The sequence below is a fragment of the Notechis scutatus genome, chromosome 3 (assembly GCF_049901735.1).
Source record: "Notechis scutatus isolate UNSWTSFEM ecotype Mainland chromosome 3, rNotScu1.2, whole genome shotgun sequence".
In the NCBI taxonomy this organism is placed as follows: domain Eukaryota; kingdom Metazoa; phylum Chordata; class Lepidosauria; order Squamata; family Elapidae; genus Notechis; species Notechis scutatus.
Window position 1 is genome coordinate 68460641 of NC_142011.1, and position 26604 is coordinate 68487244.

General features: G+C 35.4%; 1 protein-coding gene across 1 annotated transcript; it reads right to left on the bottom strand.

Moving 5' to 3' along the window:
* Nucleotides 1-20674, bottom strand: TM2D1 (TM2 domain containing 1). The gene is made up of 7 exons (XM_087960375.1): nt 20377-20674; nt 18947-19006; nt 18292-18400; nt 15752-15843; nt 11476-11549; nt 10060-10178; nt 1-3489 (listed from the first exon to the last, which is right to left on the bottom strand). Exons 1-6 carry the CDS (start codon nt 20525-20527, stop codon nt 10068-10070), a joined length of 597 nt encoding a protein of 198 aa, XP_087816501.1. The 5' UTR covers nt 20528-20674; the 3' UTR covers nt 1-3489; nt 10060-10067.
* Nucleotides 20675-26604: the final 5930 nt, after the last annotated feature.

Genomic DNA, 26604 nt, shown 5'->3' on the forward strand with positions numbered 1-26604 from the left:
TTTTAAAACATGTAATTTGATTTATTAAGGAATACATATTTCCAAGAGCATAATGCTCTCATATAGATTGCCCCAAGGAGCATACACCCCAAAAAAGATCAAATCTTAGGAGTAATTCAGTAGAGAAAAGATCCATTTCTGGCTTCATAAAAAAACAGGTAACATTAATAAACAGAATAAAGAATAAAATAAATATTTATGAAACTTAGTTTAGGGAATTGAACCAGGTCCTTGGCAATTTTTTTCTACAAAGAAGGGGAAATGGCATTACGATTATTCATTCCATTAGGCAGAGTATCAAATTTCAGCTGGAAGGTTAGGCAGCTGACCTTTAGCAAATCTCAATGCAACCTGCTATACCAAAGCCTTTGCTTTCATGCAAACACAGCATGAAGAATCCCACAAAAAGAAAATAAAAATCCTGCATGCAGATGTATCTTCAAGAACAGAGTCTGTAGAAAATCTAGCTAATGCCAGATGAGATTCAGGTTACTTTCTTCCATAGTCTCTCAGGTGGAAGCTGCGGCCCAAGCACCATTCTCAGAAACCTAGACTCCTCTCTTCTTTTTGCAGAAGCTAAACAATTTCAGAAGAGTCATAGATATTTTAAGAAACACATCTTGGAATCACTTCTATGACATCTACTGTAAATGTTTCGCCGTGCGGTATTCCATTAGCACAGGGGTCCCCAAACTTGGCACCTTTAAGACTTGTGGACTTCAACTCCCAGAGTCCACAAGTCCTAAAGTTGCCACGTTTTGAGACCTCTGCATTAGCACAACACACCCTTGCTTTTTACCCTGAATTACTCATTCCTTGGGCATCTACATTTCCCAGATACAGCCCTCAGAATATGTCTTAATGCCATCCTCATCTCAAAAAATTTGCAAAGCTGTAAGCTTATGTTTACTGGTACAAAGATCATGTCCTATTAGTTACGTGACGTCCAGTTAGTTATCTTTTCAACTAAGACATGGTTAGTTATAATGATGGAAGAATTTTTTTTTTCAAGTGGAAGGCCTAACCTTGGAAGAAACATTGTATTATAATTCATATCAGGTTCAGGTGGCCTTAAGATTGAAGGTATTGATACTTTATAATAAAATGTATAGGATCTTAATCCATAAGCAAATGACAACACTCAATTTGTACATCTTATACATAGGTTTCAAAACATTTCTAAGTTCTAATGATTCAATTAATTAATAATTTGAAGATCAAATACAAGATTAACATGTGCCAAGCTTGTCACTCTTTGAACATGAGGGATTAACATCTTTATCTTTACATTGGAAGATTATGTGTATTATTTACTTCGATATTTAAGAAGCCCTTACATTGCATTCAGTGGGCATATTTTCCTATCACCAGTAATTTTCCACTGCATTGTTCCACTGCATTTCAAGAGTAACCACACTCTAGTAGTTGCACTTTATTTAAAGATATTTCTTTATCATTTAACTTTATTACAGCAGGCATAGCCTGGGTGCTGTTCGAGTGATAAGGACTATTTCCTTAATTACTGTACATTGATAATAGCATTTACTCTGGCAACCCCTATGCTATTCAATCAACTGAGATTCAATTTAAAAAAAAGCTGATTTGCCAGAAGGAGGTTTAGCATAAATGCCTGCTATCATATTCTATTTTTAAAGGTAAAGTTACTTCTTGAAGAATTGTTTAAAAATGTAATACAATATTCTTCTGAGTTTTGTTCTTAAAAAAAGCATCATCTGCCCAAGCTAATGATATTGTCCATTATGTATCTTTCCTTATCACCCATTCTAAAATATTTGATCCCATTCTACTTTGAAAAATAACGGGAGTGTGTGTTTCTTATCTTACCCAGAAGTAGATTTTACATTTATTGTGTCAAGTTTTCCTCCCTTCCTTTAATTTTGTATTGCTGCACTTAGTCATCACTTGATTAAGTGATGACTAAGGGGAATGGTTTATAAAATTGAAATTTTGCAGCAAATGTAGTACATGCTGAAAATGCCGACTTCAGCGTTACGCACATCTTTTGGCAGAAGGTTAAAAAGGACATTTAAATATAAAGGCAAACTATGATGAGATCAAAGCTCATAAAACAAATGAAACCTGGATAACAATGTTATTAAATTACTATAGGAAAAAAGAAATGACCTATTCAGATAACTAATTTGAGCTCCACAAGACAAGTTACTAAATTTCTCTAATTTCTTAACCAAAGAAACAGAAAAACAATACACTTTATACCTTTTTCTCAAAGTGAAATGGCACTTTCTCAAAGTGAAATGCATCTGAAACACCACAATGTAGACGCGTATACTAACTTGAGTTTTCTAGTTCTACCTTTGTTTGCTTACAAGAGGATAATCAGAGATTATTTCCATAACAGAAATCTACAAAAAAAAAAAAAAATCCATGTGTGGAACAGTTTTAGTAGCGGCAAATCTAAGCTAGGAGTTGCAGAGCATTCAATCATTTTTTTAAAAGGGCTTGTAAAGTGGATTTGACTTTAAACAACAGCTAAGATTTTCCAAGCTGACAAAAGTGACATTGCCAATAACCAGTTGTGCACAGGGACACAAGATATTTTATGATTGGAGAAGTGACGTATATTTATGTTTAGATTCCTCAAGAACAGCAAGATAAAAATGCTACAAATATTTAACTCCAACCTGGGAAAAGAGAAAATGATGTAAATGTTCCTAGGGAACAATATTCTTATTCTGTTGAAGGAGGTGAGCCAAGACACTTAAGCTCTGGAGAACCTTTAACATAGGAAGCTATTTATCATAACAAGCTTGGTTGAGACTGCTCCCCATACTGAACCAATTAGAGAAGCTTATTTCGTCATACTTCATAACTCGCAATGATAGGTTTCCAAGCCTGGTGCAGTGCAGTAATTGAATTTTGATCAAACACACATGGCCCATAACCCACTATGTGAAACTTTCAGAACAGTTCGCAGCTTCTAAATATCCCATCCACTTATTGCCAAAAGGACAGAATGTACTTGATGTGAGGGACGAAGGGAGTGAATGAGCTGGAACCTGGTACATCTGCATAACAACACATTTTTGAGTGCGACTTCTACTTTGCTTATTTTTAAATAGCAGTCAGAAAAGGGATGTTGAGTGTTGAGGTAATTTCTTCCTGTTTTCTCCCTTTTACACACTATTCAGTTTTTGTACAACTTGTATAAAGTCCTTTGTGCTTCATGATGCATTCATCATTAAAAGTCCATCGGTTGCGTTTATTTACCAAACAATTTAAAAGATAAGTCATTGTCTCCTTTTCAATAAGGTTGCAGTTGGCGCAAAGGCTCTAACTCCTTTTGTGTGATCAGCAGAGTGTATAATTATACAGCCTACTAGTTTTCCTTTGTGTACAAAGAGCTGATGACAAAAGAGTTGATGAAACTTCTTAGTCCTCTGAAGACGGCGCTCTTCCATCATTTCATACACAGGCATCTTCTCACACTCAAATAAAGTAAGTGAACTCCTGGAGGAAAAAAAAAGATCAGCCATAAAATATATGCGTAGCTAAAGTAGATGAGAATGCATTTAAAGTTTTTTTCCTCCTTGGCAAGTACACAGAGCACAGCCCAAAAGTTTAGGATTGTACAGCTTTATTCCCCCTTGCAATAGCAAAATAAAGGATTGTTATACAGAGTTTGAACAGCAGTTATGCCATATTATCAAGAAGGAAGGTTAGTTTGTCTTCAATTTTGTTTTATCCGTTATTTTACTTTGTAAGATTCTATACTCAGGTAAGTTACTCTGCAATGGACACCCAAAGGAATTTTCCTCTGACATTGTCACCCCATACTTCAAACACATTTCCAGCACTGCTTGCAAATTTATAGTTTGATAGCTATGTTGAATAAACATATTTGTTTTTCTTCCTTGCTTATATCACTATCTTTAATCTAAGCAGTGGTTCTCAAACAGTTTGGTCTCATGACCCTTTTATGTTCTTAAAAATGCTTGATGATCCCAAAGAGCTTTGATTTGTCTGCTGATATTTGTGTGTGAGCATCCTTGAGTCTATCTTGACCCTTGGAGACTTCTGGACATGTCCCTGCAATATTCTTGGCAAGCTTTCAGAAACAGTTTTCCATTGCCTCTTTCCTAGGGCTGAGACAGTGACTGGCCCAAGGAAACCCAGGTAGCTTTGGGCCTAAGGCAGAACTAGAACTCACAATCTCCCAGGTTCTAGCCTCATGCCTTAACTGCTAGACCAAACTGGCTTTCTGATACTTACTATATTAGAATTTAAACTGAACAGTTAAAAAAGATATTTACTTTACTTTGTGCACTCCATGAAAAGGTATTGGGGACTCCCAAACTTTAAGAATTGCTGATCTAAGGTATATCTGCAGTGTCCTTGGTGTCTCTGAGCTTGGCTGTTTCCTGCAGACATTTCCTTGCCAAACTAGCTAACATAATCAGTGCGTCCAAAAACAGCCAAGCTCAAAGAGCACCAAGGACCCCACAGTTCAACCCAGAGCTATAATATTCTCTTCTACTGGTATATCTACAGTGTTTAAAACTACTGCCGACCCTTGATATATTAGACGTGAACTGGGACATTAGACACCTGAGGCCACTTTCTTTGAAAGAAACAAAGGAAATGCAGTAGTTACAAAATCTCATTTTAAACGCTGCAATAGAATACTCTTGAATGATGTACTTTAGTTCAGTTTTCAGTTGTTCACACACTAATTGAATATTACTTATTTTACCCCAATTACAAAGCAGAATTTAGAAGGCCATGTGCCTGCATACCTGCCACACTCAAAGAAGCCTTTAATAGAGCAACATATATAAAGAAACCTCATGACATGATATCAACCTAGCCAACAAGTTTACTAAGTTCTATAGAGATAATATAAATACATATTAAACCTTTCTCCCATTTAACCTATGCACAAAAGATAGAGCTGTCAAGGACTGGCAGAGACAGTCCTGTTTGTACTTAGTATAGAGATTATTTTTGGTCACCACAATGTAAAAAAAGATGTTGAGACTCTAGAAAGAGTGCAGAGAAGAGCAACAAAGATGATTAGGGGACTGGAGGCTAAAACATGGGAAGAATGGTTGCAGGAATTAGATATGTCTAGTTTAATGAAAAGAAGGACTGGGTGTGTGTGACATGATCGCAATTCTAATATCTAAGGGTCTGCCACAAAGAAGAGGGAGTCAATCTATACTCCAAAATATCTGAAGGCAGGACAAGAAGCAATGGGATGGAAACTAATCAAGAAGAGAAGCAACCTAGAACTAAGGAGACATTTCCTGACAGAACAAGTTATCAGTGGAAAATTTGCCTCCAGAAATTGTGAATGCTCCAACACTGGAAGTTTTTAAGAAGAGATTGGACAACCATTTGTCTGAAATGGTATAGGGTTTCCTGCCTGAGCAGGCGGTTGGAATATCAGACTTCCAAGTTTCCTTCCAACTCTGTTATTCTGTTAAGCAAGGCAGTGTGGGTTAGCGATACTGACATTTTCAGGTTAAAGGTTTGAAGGCAGAACTAAGAAAGCTGTCTACATGAAACATTTAAATGGAGCAAGTTTTCCTTGAAAACTGGTATCAGTGGAGATAACATTACAAAAATAGTCCAAAACCTGAGACTGTATTAGATGGATACTCACATATTTTGGCTGTGCTTTTGCAGATAGAAAATAATGAATTGTGCAAAGGAAAAACATAATTTTTCCAGTTCTTAGACATGAACATATACTGTGGTTAAAAGCAGACTTTGCTAGAATAATTACCATACTAAAAATCAATCAACTGAAAGCCAAAACTTTTCCCTGTTAATCATAAAACAAATAAAAGTATTTTTTATATTCTTGTCTGAGGGAGAGGTTGAAAATGAACATAACTCCATTCTTATAAACAATGTAGTTCTACTCTGTATAAAGGTAACAGTTGTACAGCCATATAAACATCCAGTTTTGAAGAGGGATAAAGCAAATTCTTCAGAAGAGGATTTACACAGCAATTTCATTAATAGATTCTGATGTCCAGAATTGTCAAACACAATTTAGGAAAATGATGTTTTATATGCAATTGCTGAAACTTTATACACACACACACACACACACACACGATTCTGAAAGCAGGCATTCTTTTTTAATATATGCAATGAACTATTAAACAACACTTAAGCTTACATAACGTCCCATAAAGAATAAGTATAAATAAGAAATAATAATAAAGAATAAGTAAGAAATCCATAGATATGTCACAAAAAAATTAAAAAATAGGTGGATTGTATGTAATGTTACCACTGAAGCAAAACTTAGCAATAAAACATTCAAAATGCACAACTGGGTTTTAAAAGTTCACTATTTCTTCCTGCTATTAAAGCCTCAGTCTTGAATGAGAATTTGGTTTAAGCAGAAGCTTTCTTGGTCTTAGTGATCAGCATGGGATAAAAGAGACATTGCTGCTGAGCGGAACAATGCAAATACTAAGTAATAGGTGATAGTTAGACATAGATACCTATGGGAGACCTAAGAGTGAGGTGATCAAACCAAACTGTTTTGCTAAAAGCTGTATAAACATTTATGAATCCAGATATAGCTTGATTCACTAAGAGAACGTAATTAATATTAGGCATATCCACTGTATGGAAAAACATTGTTTCTTACTGTCTTCCAAACTACAACTCAAATAACTACAATACTGATATGGCTACTAGTGGTGAGCAAATTCATCTACATTATTTGGAATACTCTAGTACAGTAACGCCTTTACCCATTTACAGAATACATAGATATGTAGGGATATAATTATCAAAAATGTAAATGGCATACACGGTGGCCACATTATTCAATAATGTTGAAGTATAGCAAGGTATTCTCTTGCCAGTCCACTTTTCTAGAGCTGACTCAACAAGTAAACTTTACTGCAGAAAACTGGGAAGCTGTACGTATATCTTTCATCTAGCACCACAGAGTAATCCTTTCGTTTATGTATGTTTGAAACATGGATCTCTAACTCTCACTTTTTCATGCCAACATTTATGTGGCTATTCATTTCCTGACCTTGGTGTTCCATGCATGAGAATCAAAGTCTCCCCAGCTCCAACCCTTACCAAAAATTCCCTTGGAACAGGGGTGGGCAATTCATTTTCCCATGGGGTCACATGGCACACTGGGACTGCTGTGGAAGGCCATGCCCACCTATCCCCAATGCTGGTAGTGCCACCCACCTCCAATACTGCACTGATGTCCCACTCCCGATGCCCATACCATGCCCCCAATGCTGCCAATGCCCTGTTCCCCAAGTCCCAGACCAAGATCGCCTATGGGTTGGATGTGGTCCATGGGCTCTAAAATGACCAGGTGTGCCTTGGAAGGTGTGTCATTCTGTTTTATTTTTACAGATTTTACATAGTATAACTTAAGTCTTAATTGCAGGACTTGGGATAGACTGTAATATTCAGTGGCCATCCAAAAACCCACACTGAACGTTATAGTCTATTTCAAGTTCTGAAATTGATCTTATACTGTGCTGGCTAATTCAATCCAGATTAATAGTGTGAAAAATATTACTTAAAATGTAGCTGCCATAGCTATATAACAAATACCTCAGCCTACTGTAACAAAAAGCTTACGTACACACTTAATGGATTGAAGAGCTTTACTGAAATAAAGATAACTATAATTAATATCTCATGAGTTTCACCACTTAAGTGCAGATTCTGTTCCTGGGTGAAGATATTTATCACGTTTAAAATACATTTAAAGCCTTTAATGCACGCTGGCAGTTATAACATATTTACTACAATTGCCTTATCAAAGTAGGGTAAGGGGTAACTTTATTTTGAAAATATGACTTCATGTTGAACTTAAATTGTGTCATTTTTGCACGTGATAAAAGACTGAGAAGGACCATAAGAAAAATCTGTCAATACTTTATTTACAATTGCTTTGCATTTGGAGACCCAATTCTACAACTGGAACATTAAATCAGGTCTTTAGGTATCTCATACAAATGCCTTATTTGATCTGAAAGCTGACAGCATGACTTCAACACTATTTGCTGTTCATTAAAGATACATATGTTCTTTAAAGATATGCTGGGAATTAATGTTCCAATCTTAGTAGTTTATAGGGAACAAAATGAACTCAAAATAATATTGGTATCCTACAATAAAAAATAATAAGATAAGGTGGTAGTCCATGCTGAGTGCTGCTTCTCATCTAGACGCAGAAAAATTAACCCAGAAAGTAATTTTTAAAACATTATACTTAATTTTTTTCTCCCATACTAAACAATAGAAGCAACAGTTAAGAATTCATTTTGCTATCAGACTGCAAAGGAATGACAGCAATAATTTGAAAAGTATTTCCCCCAAATACAAAAAAGTACATGCACAGAGCACATTTTTTTTCTTTTGGATTTAACAGGCTGACAGCAAATTTCAATACAGATAAAATAATTGTTGCATTTAGAAATTCAACCATTCAAAAGCCTAGCAGCCCATCTATAACTATTTTTTGGAACCTGGCAGTTTTTCTGAAAAGAAAGCGCAGCTTGCAAAGAAAGGGGATGATAACATTCCAATCAACCATGAATGATGACTTCTCATAACAAAGTATTTAAAAGTAGCACTTAAGGTTATTGGGCAGTCAGTCAGCCTTTTGTTATTTCCGAAATGATTCTTGATTTCTGAACATGTGTTTAATTGGCCTTTCCCTTGTCTCTATCTACCTTTTCAACTTCAGGCCAATGACAACAGGGGTTGGTCCATGACTAAAGTTTACTGGCTAACACAGTATTTAAATTTTCAGGGCTTGGATAACTTAAAAATGTCCAAACATAAAATAAAGCTTATGGATATATGACCTTTTAACCCATGATCAAAAGAGTGAAACACTGCAAGTTCTGGATATTTTGTACACACACTGGCTATGTTTCACTATTTTGACATTACAAATCAAAAATATGAAGAGTAAAAATAATGATTGTACAACATTGGCAGCTGTGCTCTAATAGCATGTAATTATCAACATTTAAAATATCTTTTTGTTTTTTTGTTTTTCAGTGACAAGGAAAAGGATTTACTGTATTGCGTTTCCTTGAATTGTTATATCTGGAAAACAATTTCTAGCATTTTTGTGTTTTTAATTTTATATCCAACACAGCAGCTGAATACATGGGACAACAGACACCAGGCTATACATTAGGAGAACATGAGTTTTAATCCTGCCTTAGGCATGAAAGCAGGCTAGGTGACCTTGGGCCAGTCTTTCTCTCAGAGCTTAACTTTTCATACATGGTTGTTGTGAGGAAAATAGGAGGAGCAAGGGGTATTGGATATTTTTTATGCCTTGAGTTGTTTATAAAAAAAATAATATAAGTGGGATATAAATTAAATATTGTAAATTGCCACTACTATACATTACATTCCAAACCTGATGTTTAAAATATTTCTTCATAAATATGGACAATTTCATTTTGTTCATAGATTGTGCATCGATATAAGAATAAAACATGTTTTTCAGAATTGTTAAAAAGATAATTCAAAATCAATTTTATCAGAGAACACATATCTATGCAGAAATGATTTTTCTTGCTTTTTAGGCCCTTTTTATGTTATTTTCCATTATATTATAAATTCATCTCCACTGAAAAAATAATCTATTAGTGTAGGATGGATATGTATGTAAGTGGAGATAGTCACCAATTTTGACAAAAAGCCGGCAAGAACCACACTGAAAAGGCTTGTAACAAGATTGTGTCAATTCCCTTAACTCATTCCAACTTAAGTTATTTTTACAGATTTTCAGAAATCATAACTGAAGGGAATGAAAGGAAATAGCTTTATTATTTTATCCCTTTGTATACAACTATGACAACTTTACCACCTGTGGACTTCAACTCCCAGAATTCCTGAGGCAACCATGCTAACTCAAGAATTCTGGGAGTTGAAGTCCACAGGTAATAAAGCTTGCCATAGCTGCCCACCCCTGATATAAAGTATTCTCTATTTGACAAAAATAAGTTGATTGGTCAAAGACAACATTTTTGATATTCAGATTAAGGAATTTACCGGCAAGATTAAGGGTACATTTGAGGTTTTCTATATGTATCATTCGTAATACTCAGCCTGATAAGCCTTGCACCATAGTAATCTATTATGTAGTTAGAACCATCAGAAGGACCCACAATCTGAAAAAGAAAGTATTACATTGTTAAAAATTCTATTTTAAAATACACCATACACACACACACAGAGAGAGACAAATCTTCTGCAACCTTCATCCATATCCATGATACTGCTTTTAATATGGCTACAAAACAGCTATAAAACTCATAACATGTCTGAAGTTCTCTAGGACATTAAGCAGATAAATAGCCTGTACTTGTCTGAGGGAAAAGCATTTCCCCAAGAAGTTACAAGCTTGGAAAGACAAAGTGGGAGAGAAAGAATTTTGACAGAACCTTGGCTTTGCTGCATAAGCCCAGTGAGCGCCTTTCACAAAATAGGAGAACCTGCAAAATATATCAACAATTGAAAATAACAAGCATATTTAATTCTAACCTAATCTAATTCTAATGAAATTATTAGTTTATTACAGGAGAAGTTGCACCAATTCACTTATGATTTTACAGAGCCACAGTGCCATAAAGTTTGGGGAGCTCTGAATTATGATATTAAGAAGGAATTGCAATTTACAAGTTGGGCTAAAACCCAGGTTCATCATCAGTCATTAAAACTCTCTGGATTTTCCCCTTCTGCTACATTAAAAATTACATGGAAATTAACTCTGAATGGAATTTTAAGTACGTTTTTCATACTAAATGTGGGCAAATATAATTCCAAGGACATGTGTGTAGGAAAAAGAATAAAAATGTATACCACAAATCAGGACAAAACAAGAACTGATGCTCTTCAACTTGTGCAACTACTAGGAGTACAACTAAAACTATTGGAGTTTAATGAAATTTTAAAAATCTTTTGACGGTTTTGACTAAGTGAAACCAATATATTAGCTCTGACTTGTATGCAACGATAGAAACTAACTTTCTAATAAGCAGAAGCTTTGTGCTAGCAAATATTTCTGCTACATTTATACAACGGAAGTCTGCATATATGTGTACTTATTAAACCTCCATTTAATAAAATATTCCTTTATATTTTTTTATTTTTTCCAATTCTTAAACATTCTTTTGAACACCACCTTTAATATAAACGCTTCTCTGATAATTTTGCAATATAGGTAAGCTATATAATGATATACGGGCAAGTTGATGTTTAGACGTCTAATTGCACAGAATTTGTGTAGGCTTTTTCTTATCTAAAAACAAATCTAAAAACAATAAAAAGTAACATTCTTCTTCACAAATCATACAGTTCTTGTGACAAGCTGCTTTCAAACTGATGGGAACATAAAAAGGCAATGTGGGAGTCAACTATTCAATTAGCAATGTGCCAGAAATCTGTTGCTAGACGTTTTGAACTTACCTGCATTGAAATCAAAATGAAGTCAATCAAACTACCAATTCCACAAAATCCCACTGTGCAGAACTTTAATAAACCTGTGAAAAAAGTTGCAATTATGCCAATCAGTGGACGTATTTCAGCGTATTACAATTTCTAGAAAAAAATGTTTCTTCTCACTGTAATGGTTTATCCATGCCCCTAAAATAATGAATTACCATAGGTATAGGGAAATCACAAGTTTTTTATTATTATTTCTGAATTAGTAGCTTCCTCTTAATCCATATACACAGAGAATCCTAAACAAAACTTCAAACCACTGAAGTTTCAATAGCAAAAGGGACTGCTGAAAAACAAGCGAAAGAGTATTCAAGGCAATTTTTTAACAAGTTTGAAAGAATAATGGTGATTCTCTAAATTTAATAGGCATGCCAGCCCAATTTGTGGGACAAAGGGAAGGAAAACTTTGGTGAGCCACCAATGCAGCAAATTGTACATAAGAATATAGTTTATATATTTAGACAATCAACATAAAATAACTTTGGTAAAAGACAAGAAGTCTTTAGTATTTCTCTCTAAGATGACAGATCATTTTTTACTTCTAGCTATTAGGGTTTATTTTAGGTTGGACTACTAGAGCTTGTGGTCAGATGATACTATAATCTGTAATTAACCAACTAATTATAATATCAATCCACCTTGGCCTCTTCAGAACCAAGTATTAACAATCAGATTTATCCAACTTTCACAAAACTATTCTTTGCAATTATCAGGTATAAGTTTCACTCACTCACTGTAAGCAATAACTACACAATCTATATTATGTACTTTTGTCTCTGGGCAAAAAGGGCAGTATCAGATATGTGAATATTTCCCAACTAGGAATTGCATAGATGGTTTTTAAAATTAGATGAACAGCAGCTATGTGGGAATCTAAATAGTCTTCAGAAAGGGGGTAGTTTAACAGAGGAAAACAGATTTGAATTAAAGTACTTTGTTATACTAACATCAAAACAAAACAAAAAAGGTAAGAGTGTAATTAGACGAAAACTTTATAAGCTTAGTGTAAACACAGCTGACTTTGCTTCCAGCTTCAAAATCTTTTAAAAGTTTTCAACAACTAAGACATCAGCAGCAAACCATACTAAAAGTACAAAGCAATTCGAAACGTGAAACATGACACAAGTTACTTTAGTATCACATCATAAGGCTGGCTTTCTGCTTATTTTTCAATCATTATGTTTAGTTTTAAGTCTAAAATAATGGAGCAGTGGCACTCATGAAGCTGTTCAGAAAAAAATGTCTTAACATTTCTAACAGTGCTGCTTATTCTCCTAAGCAAAATCTGTACACAAAACTACATCATGGAAAAGGATAACCTGCTAAGAATTATGTCTTAGCAATTTTTATTATGCATGGGTCTGTCTTGAAGCCTTCAGAAACTTCAACTTGTTCAAATCCTGTCATCCATTTATAGTGTGATTTTATTATATAATGGAACTTCATAAGATGTTAATTTGTTTCTGGACACAATTCAATATATTCTTTTGACTTTTAAAACCCTTAGTTTGAGATGCAAGTATTTTAATGGAATATCTGAACCATATGAATCTGAAGAAATAATTACATATTCTCCTCCAGGTACTATCAGATGAAGTTAAACAGGTGGCCCTTTTTCTGAACTCAGCCACCTATAAAAACTTTCTGGCAAGAAATGGCAGCCTCATATCATTTTTTATTCTGTTTATAGGTAAGACAAATCCTGTCTTAGTTACTATTTATTATTTCCATGTACAAATTATTTTTTTCTTTTCAAATTACTGTTATTTATATGGAAGCATCAAGCTACCAAAAATACAACATTGTAAAGATAGGATATCACACTTTTCAGTAAACAAAGCTGGAAAGCAATAAAAACCTTAAGTTATTTTTTTACCTTAAGACTTGTGCTATGTATTATTATGCATACATGTGACAAACAATTCTCTTTATAGTAATTACTGACATCCAAATTATAAAACGCAGATGCCAGCAAAAGCACCAGTTTTTAGAGTTACATTTCTGGATGAAAAAGTATTCATCACATTTTGGATTTTCTAAGTACTTGCTGATCTTGGCCACTGTCAAGTAACATAATTTCATATAAGCCCCACTGATATAAAAAGTATGAGTAAACAAATAACAACACTTGTTTTATTTGATATATAAACTAAGTCACTGAATATTTCATGTCCCAGGGAGAAAAAAAATAACTGTCACTTTAGCCTCACAGAAAGTGGCTGCATCCCTTTTAGTGACAAAACTAACAAGTCCTGCAAAAAGATTATTATTCTCTCATTTTGTTACATAGGAATTCTGATCCATCCCTCCAAAGAAAACAGTTTCAACTGAATACATTGGAGGTTTTTCTAGCATGTGCTCACTTTCTTAGATCATACTAGATTTTATGAGGTTTAGATAAGGATATTTTAGGTTCAAAAATTGAGTTTCTTCTTCTACATCCATTGTCATGTAAACTTCCTTACAAGTTTGTGATCAGTCTTCTTGTTTGATTCACTTGTGTTGGGAAATGCCCAGCCAGGCAGGGAGGAGTGATCAAGCAGGGATCTAGCCTTGAGTCCTTGTGCAAATGCAAGAGACTTAAGCTTGATCCCTCCTAAGTTCCATAGAATCTTATATATTTGTTCCCAAGGGAAGGCAAATCAGCCTAAGCTGATTCGAAAAGATATTGCTAAAAAGCAGAATTCATCCTTCATTCAACAATGGCAAACTTTTCACTCCTGAGGCAGCAAAGCACCTCCAAAACACAATACTACCACCGCCACTGCCATTATTGACAGCTGGTATGCAATTCCTATTAAGGAGTGCAGTGTTTCATTTGTGGCATCCATGTAACAACTTTTGGATTTTCTGTTGGTAGAGTATTCTTCCAGAAGTCTGGAGCATCTTCCAGGTTTCCTTTATTTGTTTGCCAGCAGACTAAGACAAGTAACAATGTTTTTAGTGAGTCATGGCTTCTAATCTCTCATGAATCCCAATTCCACCTGATATTTTTCTTATGATAAAGCTATAACTATCCATTTTAGCAATGCTATTTGTATACCATTAGGATCCACATGATGTTCTGATGATGTTCAGTTGTAAAAATATGGAAACTGAAAATCCAAAAGGTGGTGGTTATTCTTTTGCAGAAGACTACCGCCAAGAATTCTATTTAATATTGTGTCATTTCCCGCACTTCCATCCCACAAAATCTGTTTCTAACAAGTGGGGGGGAAATGCAATAGGTTAGGAGCCAATTGAGAAATTCCAATACAACACTCTATAACAGGAGTCTCCAACCTTGGCAACTTCAAGACCTGTGGACTTCAACTCCCAGAATTCCTCAGCCAGCAAAGCTGGGAATTGAATTCTGGGAATTGACGTCCACAGGTCTTAAAGTTGCCAAGCTTGGAGATGCCTGCTCTATAATCTAAAAGAATTCCAGGGAGTCATAATATCTCAAACTGCAAGACAGAACAGTTAAAATCCTTGTTCCTTCCATCCCTAATCTATATCATATTATAAAGGCTCCCTCCCTTATTGCATGGGGGAAATCATTTGTGATTTTGCACAAATAAATAGCTTTGTAAAAAGCAAACACTGCTAATGCTTACTGGGCAATGCTTTAATTTTTTCAAGTGCAACTCAGAAGGAAATCTAGAATAAATGATCCTACCCACCCTTTTTATTGTGTGATGAAATACAAAAATATAACATCCTTGGAGGTTCACCATTTCATATAGGAGCCCTCAACTTTCAATTCATTTACTGACCATTCAGAGTTAAGATGGCACTGAAAAAAGTGATGACCGGTTTTCACCCTTATGATCATTGCAACATCCCCATGGTCGTATGATCAAAACTCAGATGCTTGGCAACTGGCATGTATTTATGTCCGTTGTGGTGTCCTGGGATCATGTGATCACCTTTTGCGGCATTTTGACAAGCAAATCAATGAGGACATCAGATTCACTTAACAATCACATTGCTACCTTGAGAACTATAGTGATTCACTGAACACCTGTGGCAAGAAAGATCGTAAAATGGGGCTAAATTCACTGAACAACTGTCTTGCTTAGCCATAGACATTTTGGGCTCAATTGCGATCAACAGTCAGAAACTACCTGTATTTGCCAAATATGTCAACCTCTTGATATTCCAGCTTGATATCTACATATGCCACTGTCTCTTAGGAATACAAATGGAATAAATTAATACAGTGCCATTCATTTTTATATACTTAAAAGTAGGAACTTACCTAATGCAGGATATCCTAGATAAAACCGATCTGCTCCCAACCAGCCAAGAAACAAAGACAGAGCAACTGCTACTTTATAGGAGTAACCATTTCTAGAAATAGAAATAGGAGAGAAAATTGCTGAATCAGTTTTTGAATTCATTTTCTTCATTAATTATTTAACACTAGAACTTTCAAACTGTCAAACCTTAAGCAAATGGAAAGCCAGCTATACATAACACCAAACAATAATATAAAAAGGAGTGAATGATTTCTCCATTATTAGGCAATTAATATTTCATGCGATAAAGAAAGATATTGCAGGGTTTGAATACAATTTCAGACTTGGATATTCTTGTACAAACACAAACCTAGTAAAGCCAGTTTTACTTACTATAGTCAATTTTACAGAACAAAATAAAAACAAACTAGTGTTTTTATTGATTTTTCATACTTCAATGTTTTCTTATGCAACAGAAACAAGTACTGTATATATCCCAAGTTGAATTACTTGCAAAATGTACTGTATTTCAAACTGCACAGTGCCATTGTTCAGATAGATACATTTTAATTTTTTCAGATATAGAGTTAAAAGGCAAAGGTAATAAACTGTTATTTTACATGAGGAATTTTGCACTTACGATTCCAGCAGTACATGGTAGTCCAAAAATAAGAGCATAAAATTGCTAGGAAATTTGACTATTCTATAAGCCAAATCTTTGATTAGTGGTTCAATCATCTCCACTTTTCATACCATGTCATGGGTGCCAGGTGCAAAAATAGAATTCAAACTAAGACAAAAGAAGCAAAACCTTGCCAATGAGATTCACTCCCCAAATGATAACAAGACTATAATTCAACATGTTTTATTCCATGTATTTTCCATATAAAATAGGGGGGAAACCCTTGTCTAATTTCTATCAACTGAATTCCTGAACAGTTTACATAAAAAGTCTTTACACATTACAACTGATTAAAACAATGAACTTAATCCAATTTATAAAAAAGTAGCTACATGAACTATCTGTGAACTAAGTCTTGATTAATTCTATACTAAAGCATCTATTCATCTGTTTATTCTAATGGGCTACATATTTGCAACACTTTCTGATTTTCAGATTAACATGTTTTAGGACTGAAGAAGTGTATTAGCACCAAGTCAAATAAAATTTTATGCATACAATTTTATGTATCTTTTTCACTTAAAAAAAATCTCACTATGAATCTCACTTATATTGTGCAAATGTTTAGTTATGCTAATCAAGCACATATATAATTGTAGCAATACGTGCAGAGTTAAAATCAAATTACTGACCTCTTGAACTAGTCAAGAAAGAAATTGGTAGACAATAAAGTAGGAGTAACACCAGTTATTTATAGTTAGCACAAATCATGTTAGCCTCCTGCAGCAATATATTATTTTACCTTCAAAAATTAAACAAAAAGTTATGCTTATATAAATCTCTATAAAGTATAAAGTAAATTTTTGAGCATATTATATATGGAAATGGCTCAGTTTGGATGATCCTACCCCATGAAAAACAGTAGCCATGCCAGTTTATAAAGAACACCTGACCTACCTGTGATTGTAAAAATATACCACTAGTTTGCAATCAGAATTGATTTACCTGATTTAACATACCCACAATTTTAAGTTCCAAACCGCTCTCCTACCCTCCTCTCCAACCAACAGTTACTTAGTGGTTTAAGTTTCAATCTGTCCATTGACAGACACGATCTAATCTATATATATAAAAGCGAAATAACAGTCATGCATCCTCACAAAATCTCTAGAACCATAAAGCCTACAAACTTGAAATTTGGCACGTATGTTCCTCTTGGCTTCTAGGTGCTCACTAAGAAAAGATTTTTCAAAATGACTATCAGAGCATTAATATTTCGTATATTATTATTAACATGCTGTGATGCTAAAGAGTTCTACTCCCCCTCCCCACCTGAAAAGAAATCTGTTCCAAATGCAAAACACAAGCAGAGGAATTTCAGTTTTAGTTTCACAGCAGCAACCAGCTTTAGTACAGAACAGTTGAGCAAAGCCACTCCCAGGCTCCTTGCTGTCTCCTTCTTGTTCACATAGCAAATACTGTTTCAGTTTCCATGTTTCAGTTTCCAAACAGCCCTCAACTCTCTCACACACTGACAGGACGTTAGCCAGATGAATACCGATGGATGCTGGTAGACAGAGGCACTTCCCCCCTCACCTTATTTTCCACCCCAAAAACTAAGCCCGATTACATAGTTTCATAGCGAAGCACGGGTATAGAGCTATCCATTAATAATCTTCACTCTCCTAGGACTTGATCCTTTTTGATCTCAAGTATGATAGCTATATGATCAAGTGAAGCAGCTTTTAACTAAGACAGGTCTAGTATTTCTCCTTCAATCTAACAGAACTGAGAGGAAAGTACTGCAGCATATTTCAAACTAATAAATTAACTTAGGTACATATACAAATATGTAATTAAGTTCTATAATTAATACATCAAATGTTCACTACCAATTGAATTCTTACATATTAAACAGAAACTGAAACTACCACTTACACACTTCGACACTCAACGGGTTGGTAAAATCCAATTTCTTTTCCAGTAAACTGAGTTTCACTTCCATTGAAATCTTTACAAGTAATATTTGGGGCTGGAAGACAAGCAACTAAGGATATAAAAATAACAGTAGCATTAGATATAGGACATCAAAAAACATTTCAAATATAGAACACATAAAGCAAATATCTTCTTGGTAAGACAACTAACATAAAGCAAATGTTAAATTTAATCTTAATGTTAGTATTTTAAAGAGGAATAAATTAACTTTAAAAACTAAACATAGTTAAAAAAATAATTCATATTGAAAATATATGTGCAGCCAAGAAACATTTACTGGCAATAACAATATGATGGTTTTTAATATGCTTTTATATATTTTTTCTTCTTTTAAAATTGTTGTATTTATTAATACTTAATAATTAATAATTGTTGTCCAGAGTCATATATATGAGGTGGACAGCAGTATAAATTGGAAAAATCTCATCACAAGTCTTGTTAATTCATCTCAAGTATTTTTGCAGGGAAAGGCCCCATGTCTACTTTAAATAAAACAAATTATATAATAACTAAGAGGAGAAAACATATACGGTTCATTCACTGGAAGCATTTGACTTAGGAATATGCAACATTAAACATATTGTGTAACTCTTACCATATGCAGTGTGGTTCGTACAGTTCATGGGTTCTTGGGTTGCATTGTCTATTTTAGGATCTCTGCATATGTATGTTTGTACAATTAAGGAAAACAAACATAACCCAAGTTTCTGTTATAGATTCAAATTAGCATTATGATAGATTTGTTTTCAATTAATCAAAAACTGTATAGGCTGAAATGTCCATATTTCCTTCTTTTACCCAGAAAAATAAGCAATATAGCAATATTTCAATTGGGAAGCTATTTTAATCAACAATATAGCCCTCCCTGGCCTGAAATTTTCCAATACTCTGGGACTAGAACTACCGTCATAGCAGCTATGGTTGATCCTAGCACACCTGGAAGGCACCATATTAGGGAAGATTAAATAATAGGTTTACTAAAGTATAAATAATGGGTTCAAATAAATATGCTATAATGTTTCTTTGGCTTTACAATGTTGTACAAACTTATCTGCTGCGTTTTCTAACTCATGACTTTGGACTTTGGAGTTATATGAACAGCTAACTAACTTTGGCTTATACAATTAATCATGCTTGAGCAAATAATACAATGAAGGTAGTCCTCGACTTACAACAGTCCATTTAGTGACCGTTTGGAATTACGGCACTGAAGAAAGTGACTTATGACCATTTTTCACACATATGACCGTTGCAGCATCCCCCATGGTCACTTGCTTTACATTCAGATGCTTGATAACTGGTTCATATTCATGATGGCTGCATTGTCCTGGGCTCACGTGACTTTCCGAGAAGCAAAATCCATGAAGAGGAAGCCCGATTCACCTAACAATGGTGTTACCAAATTGACAACTGCAGTGATTCACTTAACAAATGTAGCAAGAAATTAGCAACATAAATCCTGGGCTCAATCACTGCAAGGATTAAGAAAAAATAAATCTAATTTAGATTTTGTTCTGGCCCCATTATCCATAGGGATGTAGCTAAGTGCAAATACCTAGCTCCCCAAATGTTGCAAAACCTGACTTATTATGTATGAACCCAACCATAAATTTCTGCCCCAGATCTCTTTCCACTCATAAGGGCTTTAAGTGGGTTACATTCATTCCACCCTAGGCCTGTTGGCATCTGCTATTATTACGCTTTTGGTCCATCCATCCTGGGTTGTAGTCAATAACCAGTACTCCACTTAGGACTACGATCTTCCTTTTAGAACTACAGGAGTGTAATTCAACAGGTGCAGCTTCTTCAAGCACCTGGCTCATTATGATCTTTTTAGACCAGGGGTCGCCAACCTTGGCAACTTGAAGACTTCAACTCCCAGAATTCCTCAGCCAGCAAAGGTGGCTGAGGAATTCTGGGAGTTGAAGTCCACAAGTCTTCAGTTTGCCAAGGTTGGAGACCCGTTTTAGACTAGAGCGCCGTCCCCGCCCTCTTCCCCGCCCCCTCCCCCGCAAAGCCCATCACCACGGAGACCGGGTTCCCTTGGTGTCCTCCCGTGTTCAGGATATTGGCCAAGTCGCAGATCTTCGCACTTCAATGGAGCATCGTCACTCGCTATACCCCGAGCCGCGAAATAAGCCAGCCACAAAGTCCCCAACGGCCAGAGAGGTACCATGCCGCCTATCTTTGCTTGACAGCGGCTTCTCCCTGCCAGGCCGGCCCTGTTGAAAAAGAAACCTCCTCTTCAGACGTCGCCGTAGCAGTCCTTTCGCGGAACGCTCGACGCCATTCCGAATCGCGCGAAGAAGGGCAGAAGGAAGGCGCTGCGTCTCCCGTCGGAAATGGCAAACCGCCTTGCCCGTCACAAAGATGGCTGCGTTATTCCATTTTTTTTCTTTAGGAACGAAGGCAAAACCCGCCAACTTCTTTCCGGGCAACGGCTGCGAGAGGCGTCAAAATGGGAAGCCGAGCGCCCTTACTAAAAATGGCTATTCGGGTTCAAAGCAGCGGAAGGAAGTAACCTGGATTGACTTTTTTTTTTTTTTAGGGGAGGGGCCGGATAAATTTTTAACCATCTGTTTGGTTTGCTGCACGATGTTTCAAGTTCGTAGTTTCAATTAGAAATAGAATAACAGAGTTGGAAGGGACCTTGGAGGTCTTCTAGTCCAACCCCCTGCCTAGACAGGAAACCCTACACCACTGCAGATAAATTGGTTGAGTCCTGATGGGGAGAGGCAGGAGCAAAGCAAAGAGGACGTGTTCGCACATAACCCATCGTGTTCTATTGTGATCTGTACACACACATTGTTGAGGGGGGAGTCCGATCATAATTCTGCGGTTGGGTGTGCAAAGAGGCGTGCTCCCGCCTAATCTTGCTTTCAGGTGGACCAAGGGTTAAAAATTGGGGCTCTGGTGGAGCAACCACCCATGTTTGATTCAATGGATCGGGCTTTTTCCCAGTGCCCACCCATCCACCCTGCCAGTTGCGATGCTGATGAGCCAGCTTCAGTCCAGAGGGGTACTGGTTTCCCTTCGTGAACTTCGTGGTGCCTATAAAAGAATATATTCTCTATTACCCCCAGCAGCACGACTAGCAGCAATTGGGGGCTGATATATTTGCAAGAAACCAATACAATGTATTGGTTGTTTTTTTTAAACGTTCGGTAGTTTTGTTCCTGCTCAATTATTACCAGCATCAGCAAAATTAATGGCTACATTTGTGCTTCACTGGATAGACATTTTTAAAAAAATGAAGTTAGTGCTCACTGTACAATCTGGCTGTTTTCTCCTTCTCTTGGTTACCTGGTACATCTAGCTTTTTTGCTGACAAAGTGTCAATTCAGAGTCCCACAGGTAGCTTCTTATGTAGTCTTAAATAACTTGTAGTTATGGAATCCATTTTAATTGTTTCATTTTTAAAGGTATTGAGTAGAAAAACAAAACAGGCTATTATGCAATGTTGGGGATTAAGGATTAGCACTCAGCGAATAGCAGCCAAGTATAAAAAACATGGTTTTAATAGCACACAAAGAGAATTTTTAAAAAAAAAACCCTAATGAAGTTTTATTTCTTCTTAAGAGTAATTCTTTTATGCTCTTTTCCTGGAATAGCAATTCTTGGCTATTGTTTAAAAACTTATTTTCAATTAGAACTGATCTCTACTTTCTCTTCTTTTATTGCACCCAATAATGAACTCCAAACAGTTCTCAGACCTCAGAGGTAGTATTCTGTCCTTCCCTTCTTTATAGGAAATGTTTTACTGCTATCAGCCACTTCATCAGCTATAAAAAGGACAAGAATGGCCATCCTTTGGAAAAAAAAACATTTTTTGGGAGGCCCTTAAGTAATAATAGCAGTTCAGAATGGTCACTTATGTATTTGAACTTTCCTGGAATAAATGCAAGGTTGTCCTAAATTGGCATAAAAAAAAGCAAGGGTTCCCACAACTTATGCTACTTTCTGCAAATAAATGTAATTGTTTCTGCTGCTGTATTATTTTAAATGTTAAATTAATATTAGAAAAGCTGCCTGAAAGAAAAGCCAAATCAGGGACTGGATAATAGGTGCTGAAGATTGGAGTGATAGGTTAAGTAAACTGCTGCAGAGAATAGGACAGCTGTGAAATAGTAAACTAGGGATACAAAAATATGGGATAAGAAGAGAAGCTTTTAAGAAAAATAAAAACTTGATGAGAAAGAGCTAGTATGGTTCTTGAAAGTAAAAAGACAGAATATGCCAGGGAACAGAATGTACATACATAACAACTTAATCATCTTTGTAAGTTTCACGTGTCCTGGACTACAATTCCCAGCTAGTAGGTCAAACTTTTGTGCTGAGAATGAGACCTATAGTTCAATGCACCTGAGTATAATAGGGTACCTTGATAGAGGACTAAGTCACCTCAATTGGAAAGTATGGTTCCATAATAGGTTTAGAGAAGAAACCCAACTTTTATCACTTTTAAATACAGCTGTCACAATATAGTACAAAGTAATATAAATGCAGAGGTTATACTTTTTTAATTGAAGTTCCTAGCTATTAAAAAAAAAGAATGAAGCCTGCCTGCATGAAGTTTACTTTACAGTTTATAGGGGCCCTTGTAAAAATTTGTTTAAATTGTTTTTACTGTTTTTTTTTGCCATCCAGTTTTCTTTTGGTAGATGGGCTGCTATATGTGTTTAATAAATAAAATAGATGAGTAATATTGACATCCATACAATCTTACACAGTATGTACCTACTCAACAGTTCCCTTGAAGGTAGTGAGGCTTATTTTCAGGTCAGTGGATATTGATGACTTCATCCTAACTCACTGTCAACAAATGTCCCCAGTCTCCACATCTGGTGGAGGCTGCTTCAGATAGCATATCAAGCAAACATGGTGTCCATGGGCTGAGTTTGGTACTTTCTTCATTTATATGCTTCAAAATAACAGCCAACAGTGTTTTCCTTCTCCAATACAACACATTGATTTAAAAATTCTTGTATTTGTTTCTATAGTAAAGAACAGTTATTTGTATGATTTTTGCCTGAGGGAAATTAACTGTGATTAATTTTGAGTGCTTATCAACAACCCTGTTATATTAGCTTTAATTTCAGGCAGCAAAAGATCTTAGGCCAGAGTCTATTATTTTAAATATTACATGCCTTCTTTTGAAATATTATGTTAACAATGCATATTTTCAACAGCAGTCTAACTCTTACAACTTTCAGATCTCAATTTAAATAATTCACATCAATTTAAAAGAATTAACTACAATGGTTCCTTATTTATTGTCAGAAACCAAATTTTTAAAAAGTGATATGATCAAGAGGCTATGACATATTAGCAAACTACCGTTTAAACTTCCTAAATAGCAACATATCATTCCAAAGTAGAATAAGTTTAGTCCTTTTGGCTTTTACTGGCAATTGCAAAGGGACAAACTTCTGTGACATTCTTAAGAGGCTGCAATAAAAGATGCTATCAAATGGAAATTGCATAGTGTCACATTTGGTTCATGCTTAATGAATGGATATAACTGCAGATCACTAGTCAAGGCAAACTGGCCAATGCAACAGGATCCACATTATAATTTTATGGATATATCTGAGCATCTGTAATAGCAATCTGGACAGGAACTTAAGACAAGCTTCCACCAACTTTTTGTATTTTTCAATAGCAAAGAGATTATTCCCAGAGGCAGAATTTGGAGTCTTAGATCTTCCAGGGTATAGCTCAAGATTGGTAACACCTTATTTAATTCAAGAAATAATTTTCTTCATTTGTAGCCTTTGAGTTGGGAGGCTAAAGACAGAACAATCATTAGCAGTGGTTGTCTTAAATGTATAAGAATGAATTAAGCACTGAATCACTCTTCAAATGTATTTCAGCTAATACATTAAGTAACATTTTTATGCAAGCCGCTATAAAAATAGATCCTAGTTCAAATCTTATTATAAACATTATGGATAAATCAAGGGCCATGGAAAATAATTCTTACACATTAGATACAATAATTCTTACACGTTAGCTTTAATCTAAACTTTTAAGTCCTAGAGAGTTGTATATCATAAAGCAGAATTGACATCTTAGTTCTGAACAATTTAACTGCTACAGAGACAAATTGTTACCTTTATAGCTTATATAGTTAATTATAGTATTTGTGCGTTGGATGAAACTTGGTGAATTTGTTATTATTATTTAGAGGATGAATATTTAAAGCACTTAATTTGTTTTGTTTTGATGCCATTGATGTGGCATTTATATTGGCAACTGCAGCATGTTTTGGAAACATCTTTGCTTTTATAGAGTTAATGACAAGTTTTTCTTGGTGGCAGAAACTTGCTAACACTTAGGTGGGTTTTCTCAAGGTCTACTTGAGACTCAGAAAGAATAGCAGCCTTTGTGTGTAACAGTATACGATGGGTCTCTGTGTTACTGCTTGGCAAGGAAGCTTTCTGGTTGATAAAGCCTGTACAGAACAGATCAAATGAAAACTGGATAATGGAGGAACAAGAATACAACCTTGTTTAACATCCATTTAATTTATATAATTTCAGGGATTTGGTCACTCCAGTACCTTGTCCTTTTTTAAATTGGATTCTGAGTTTGGAGATATTTTTAATGGCTACTGGGCATTATTCCAGCAAGCGAATAAGTATGGCCAGCCTTTGGTTGATTTTATTCCATTTGTAAAGCTGCCCAACTCACCAGAGCAACCCTGAGCACCAGAAAATTAAAAACATCAGTATAATAACAATTGATAGAAATATAAACATCATATTGAGTCTATTCATGTCAAAAATCTACTTTATTATTACCTGATAATGATTCACTCAGTCTTTGGGTAAGATCAAATTACCCATGTCACACACGTTGGGAGAATTGGTGACCAGGCCTTATTATGATTTTTGTTGCCGCCATTTCATCTTTTTCAGGAGAGCTTATGGGTGAACAGAAAGATCATTTCCATATGGTTCTATCTATTCATTTTACAACATATTTTACTGCAAAGATACCCATACAATATTAAGCCAACCCATACAATTTTAAAACAAAAATGTGATTTTATTTTTTTTCTTAGCTTGATGTATAAACCCACACACTGCATTATTGTCTGAATATAATAAGCTTGTAAATTTTCCACATCTTGTTGCCATTAAACTAAGATGGCAATTTCAGTAACAATACTGTCATTTATTGAAACTTCATCATGTAAAGAAAATGACAATTTTGCAATCTTAGTAGAAATTTTGAATGTATTGATTCACATGGTTTGCATACCTTTAATAGCTTGATCCACACAAATTCTTAATTTTCAAAAGCTATGAAGCACTTAATATCTCTGTTATTCATTAATAATGTTCATATACAACCCAAATCCCAAAGGATGTGGGTTTTTAAAATAAGAGATTAAGTGTAAAAAAATTAAAAGCAACACATTATTTCCTTCCATTTATACAGCTTCCCATCTCATAACAATTCTGAGTAGTTTAAAAACAATACAACATAAAACATGAACGACAGCTGAGGAAATACCGTAAAAGAGATTCTCTAAATAAATTATATACTGCTGCTGCCCAACTTTATAGCACTGAGGACTAAGCTTGTAGGTAAATGAATGAAAGTCTCTTCTCTCAGAAGCCTTCTGGGTCTATACAATTTAGGTCCTTTGGTGCAGTAGTTTGGTAGTTATTGAAACTATTGGTAATCCTTAATGACTGGAATTGGAAACTGAGATTCCATTGCTAAGTAACGTAGTCAAAAAGTGTAGTATCACTTGGATGTTCCACTCTGCAACAACAGTTCCAGCAGTCTCCAGCTACCGTTGTTAAGCAAGGACCATGTGGAACCATGACTTGATTTTTCCTATGGTTTTCACATAATGTTGCTTGTGGGAAGGCTGCAGGGAGGACTGCAGTCACAATTATGTGACCACAGGTTGAAAAATCTGGCTGAATGCCCAAATTGTGATCACATGACGCAGGGGCATTGCAACAGCCAGCCCTTAAGAACCAGTCATTAGTACCACTCATTCAGTGCTAATGTAAGTTCAGTCACCGAATGAAAGGTTGTTAATCCAGGACTACTGATATTATCTGTTTTCCAGGAAGTGCCTCACTTAGTGAGCCAGGGAACTAGATCTCCCACTATCTGTATTATTTTCTAGCACATTAAAAGGGAAAAATAAAGAAAAAAGAAAATATATACTTCCACTGCCAACTTTATAGCACTGAGGCATTTGACTAACAGAATCTGCTCCTCTTTACC

What these genes read in the sequence shown, in the direction of transcription:
- TM2D1 (XM_087960375.1), bottom strand. Translation starts at nt 20,527, where the DNA reads ATGGTACCTCTCTGGCCGTTGGGGACTTTGTGGCTGGCTTATTTCGCG. An exon ending in TACGAACCACACTGCATATG is followed by an intron (nt 18,401 to 18,946) that starts GTAAGAGTTACA and finishes TTATATCCTTAG; the next exon opens with TTGCTTGTCTTCCAGCCCCA. An exon ending in TCTAGGATATCCTGCATTAG is followed by an intron (nt 11,550 to 15,751) that starts GTAAGTTCCTAC and finishes CTTTTTTCACAG; the next exon opens with GTTTATTAAAGTTCTGCACA.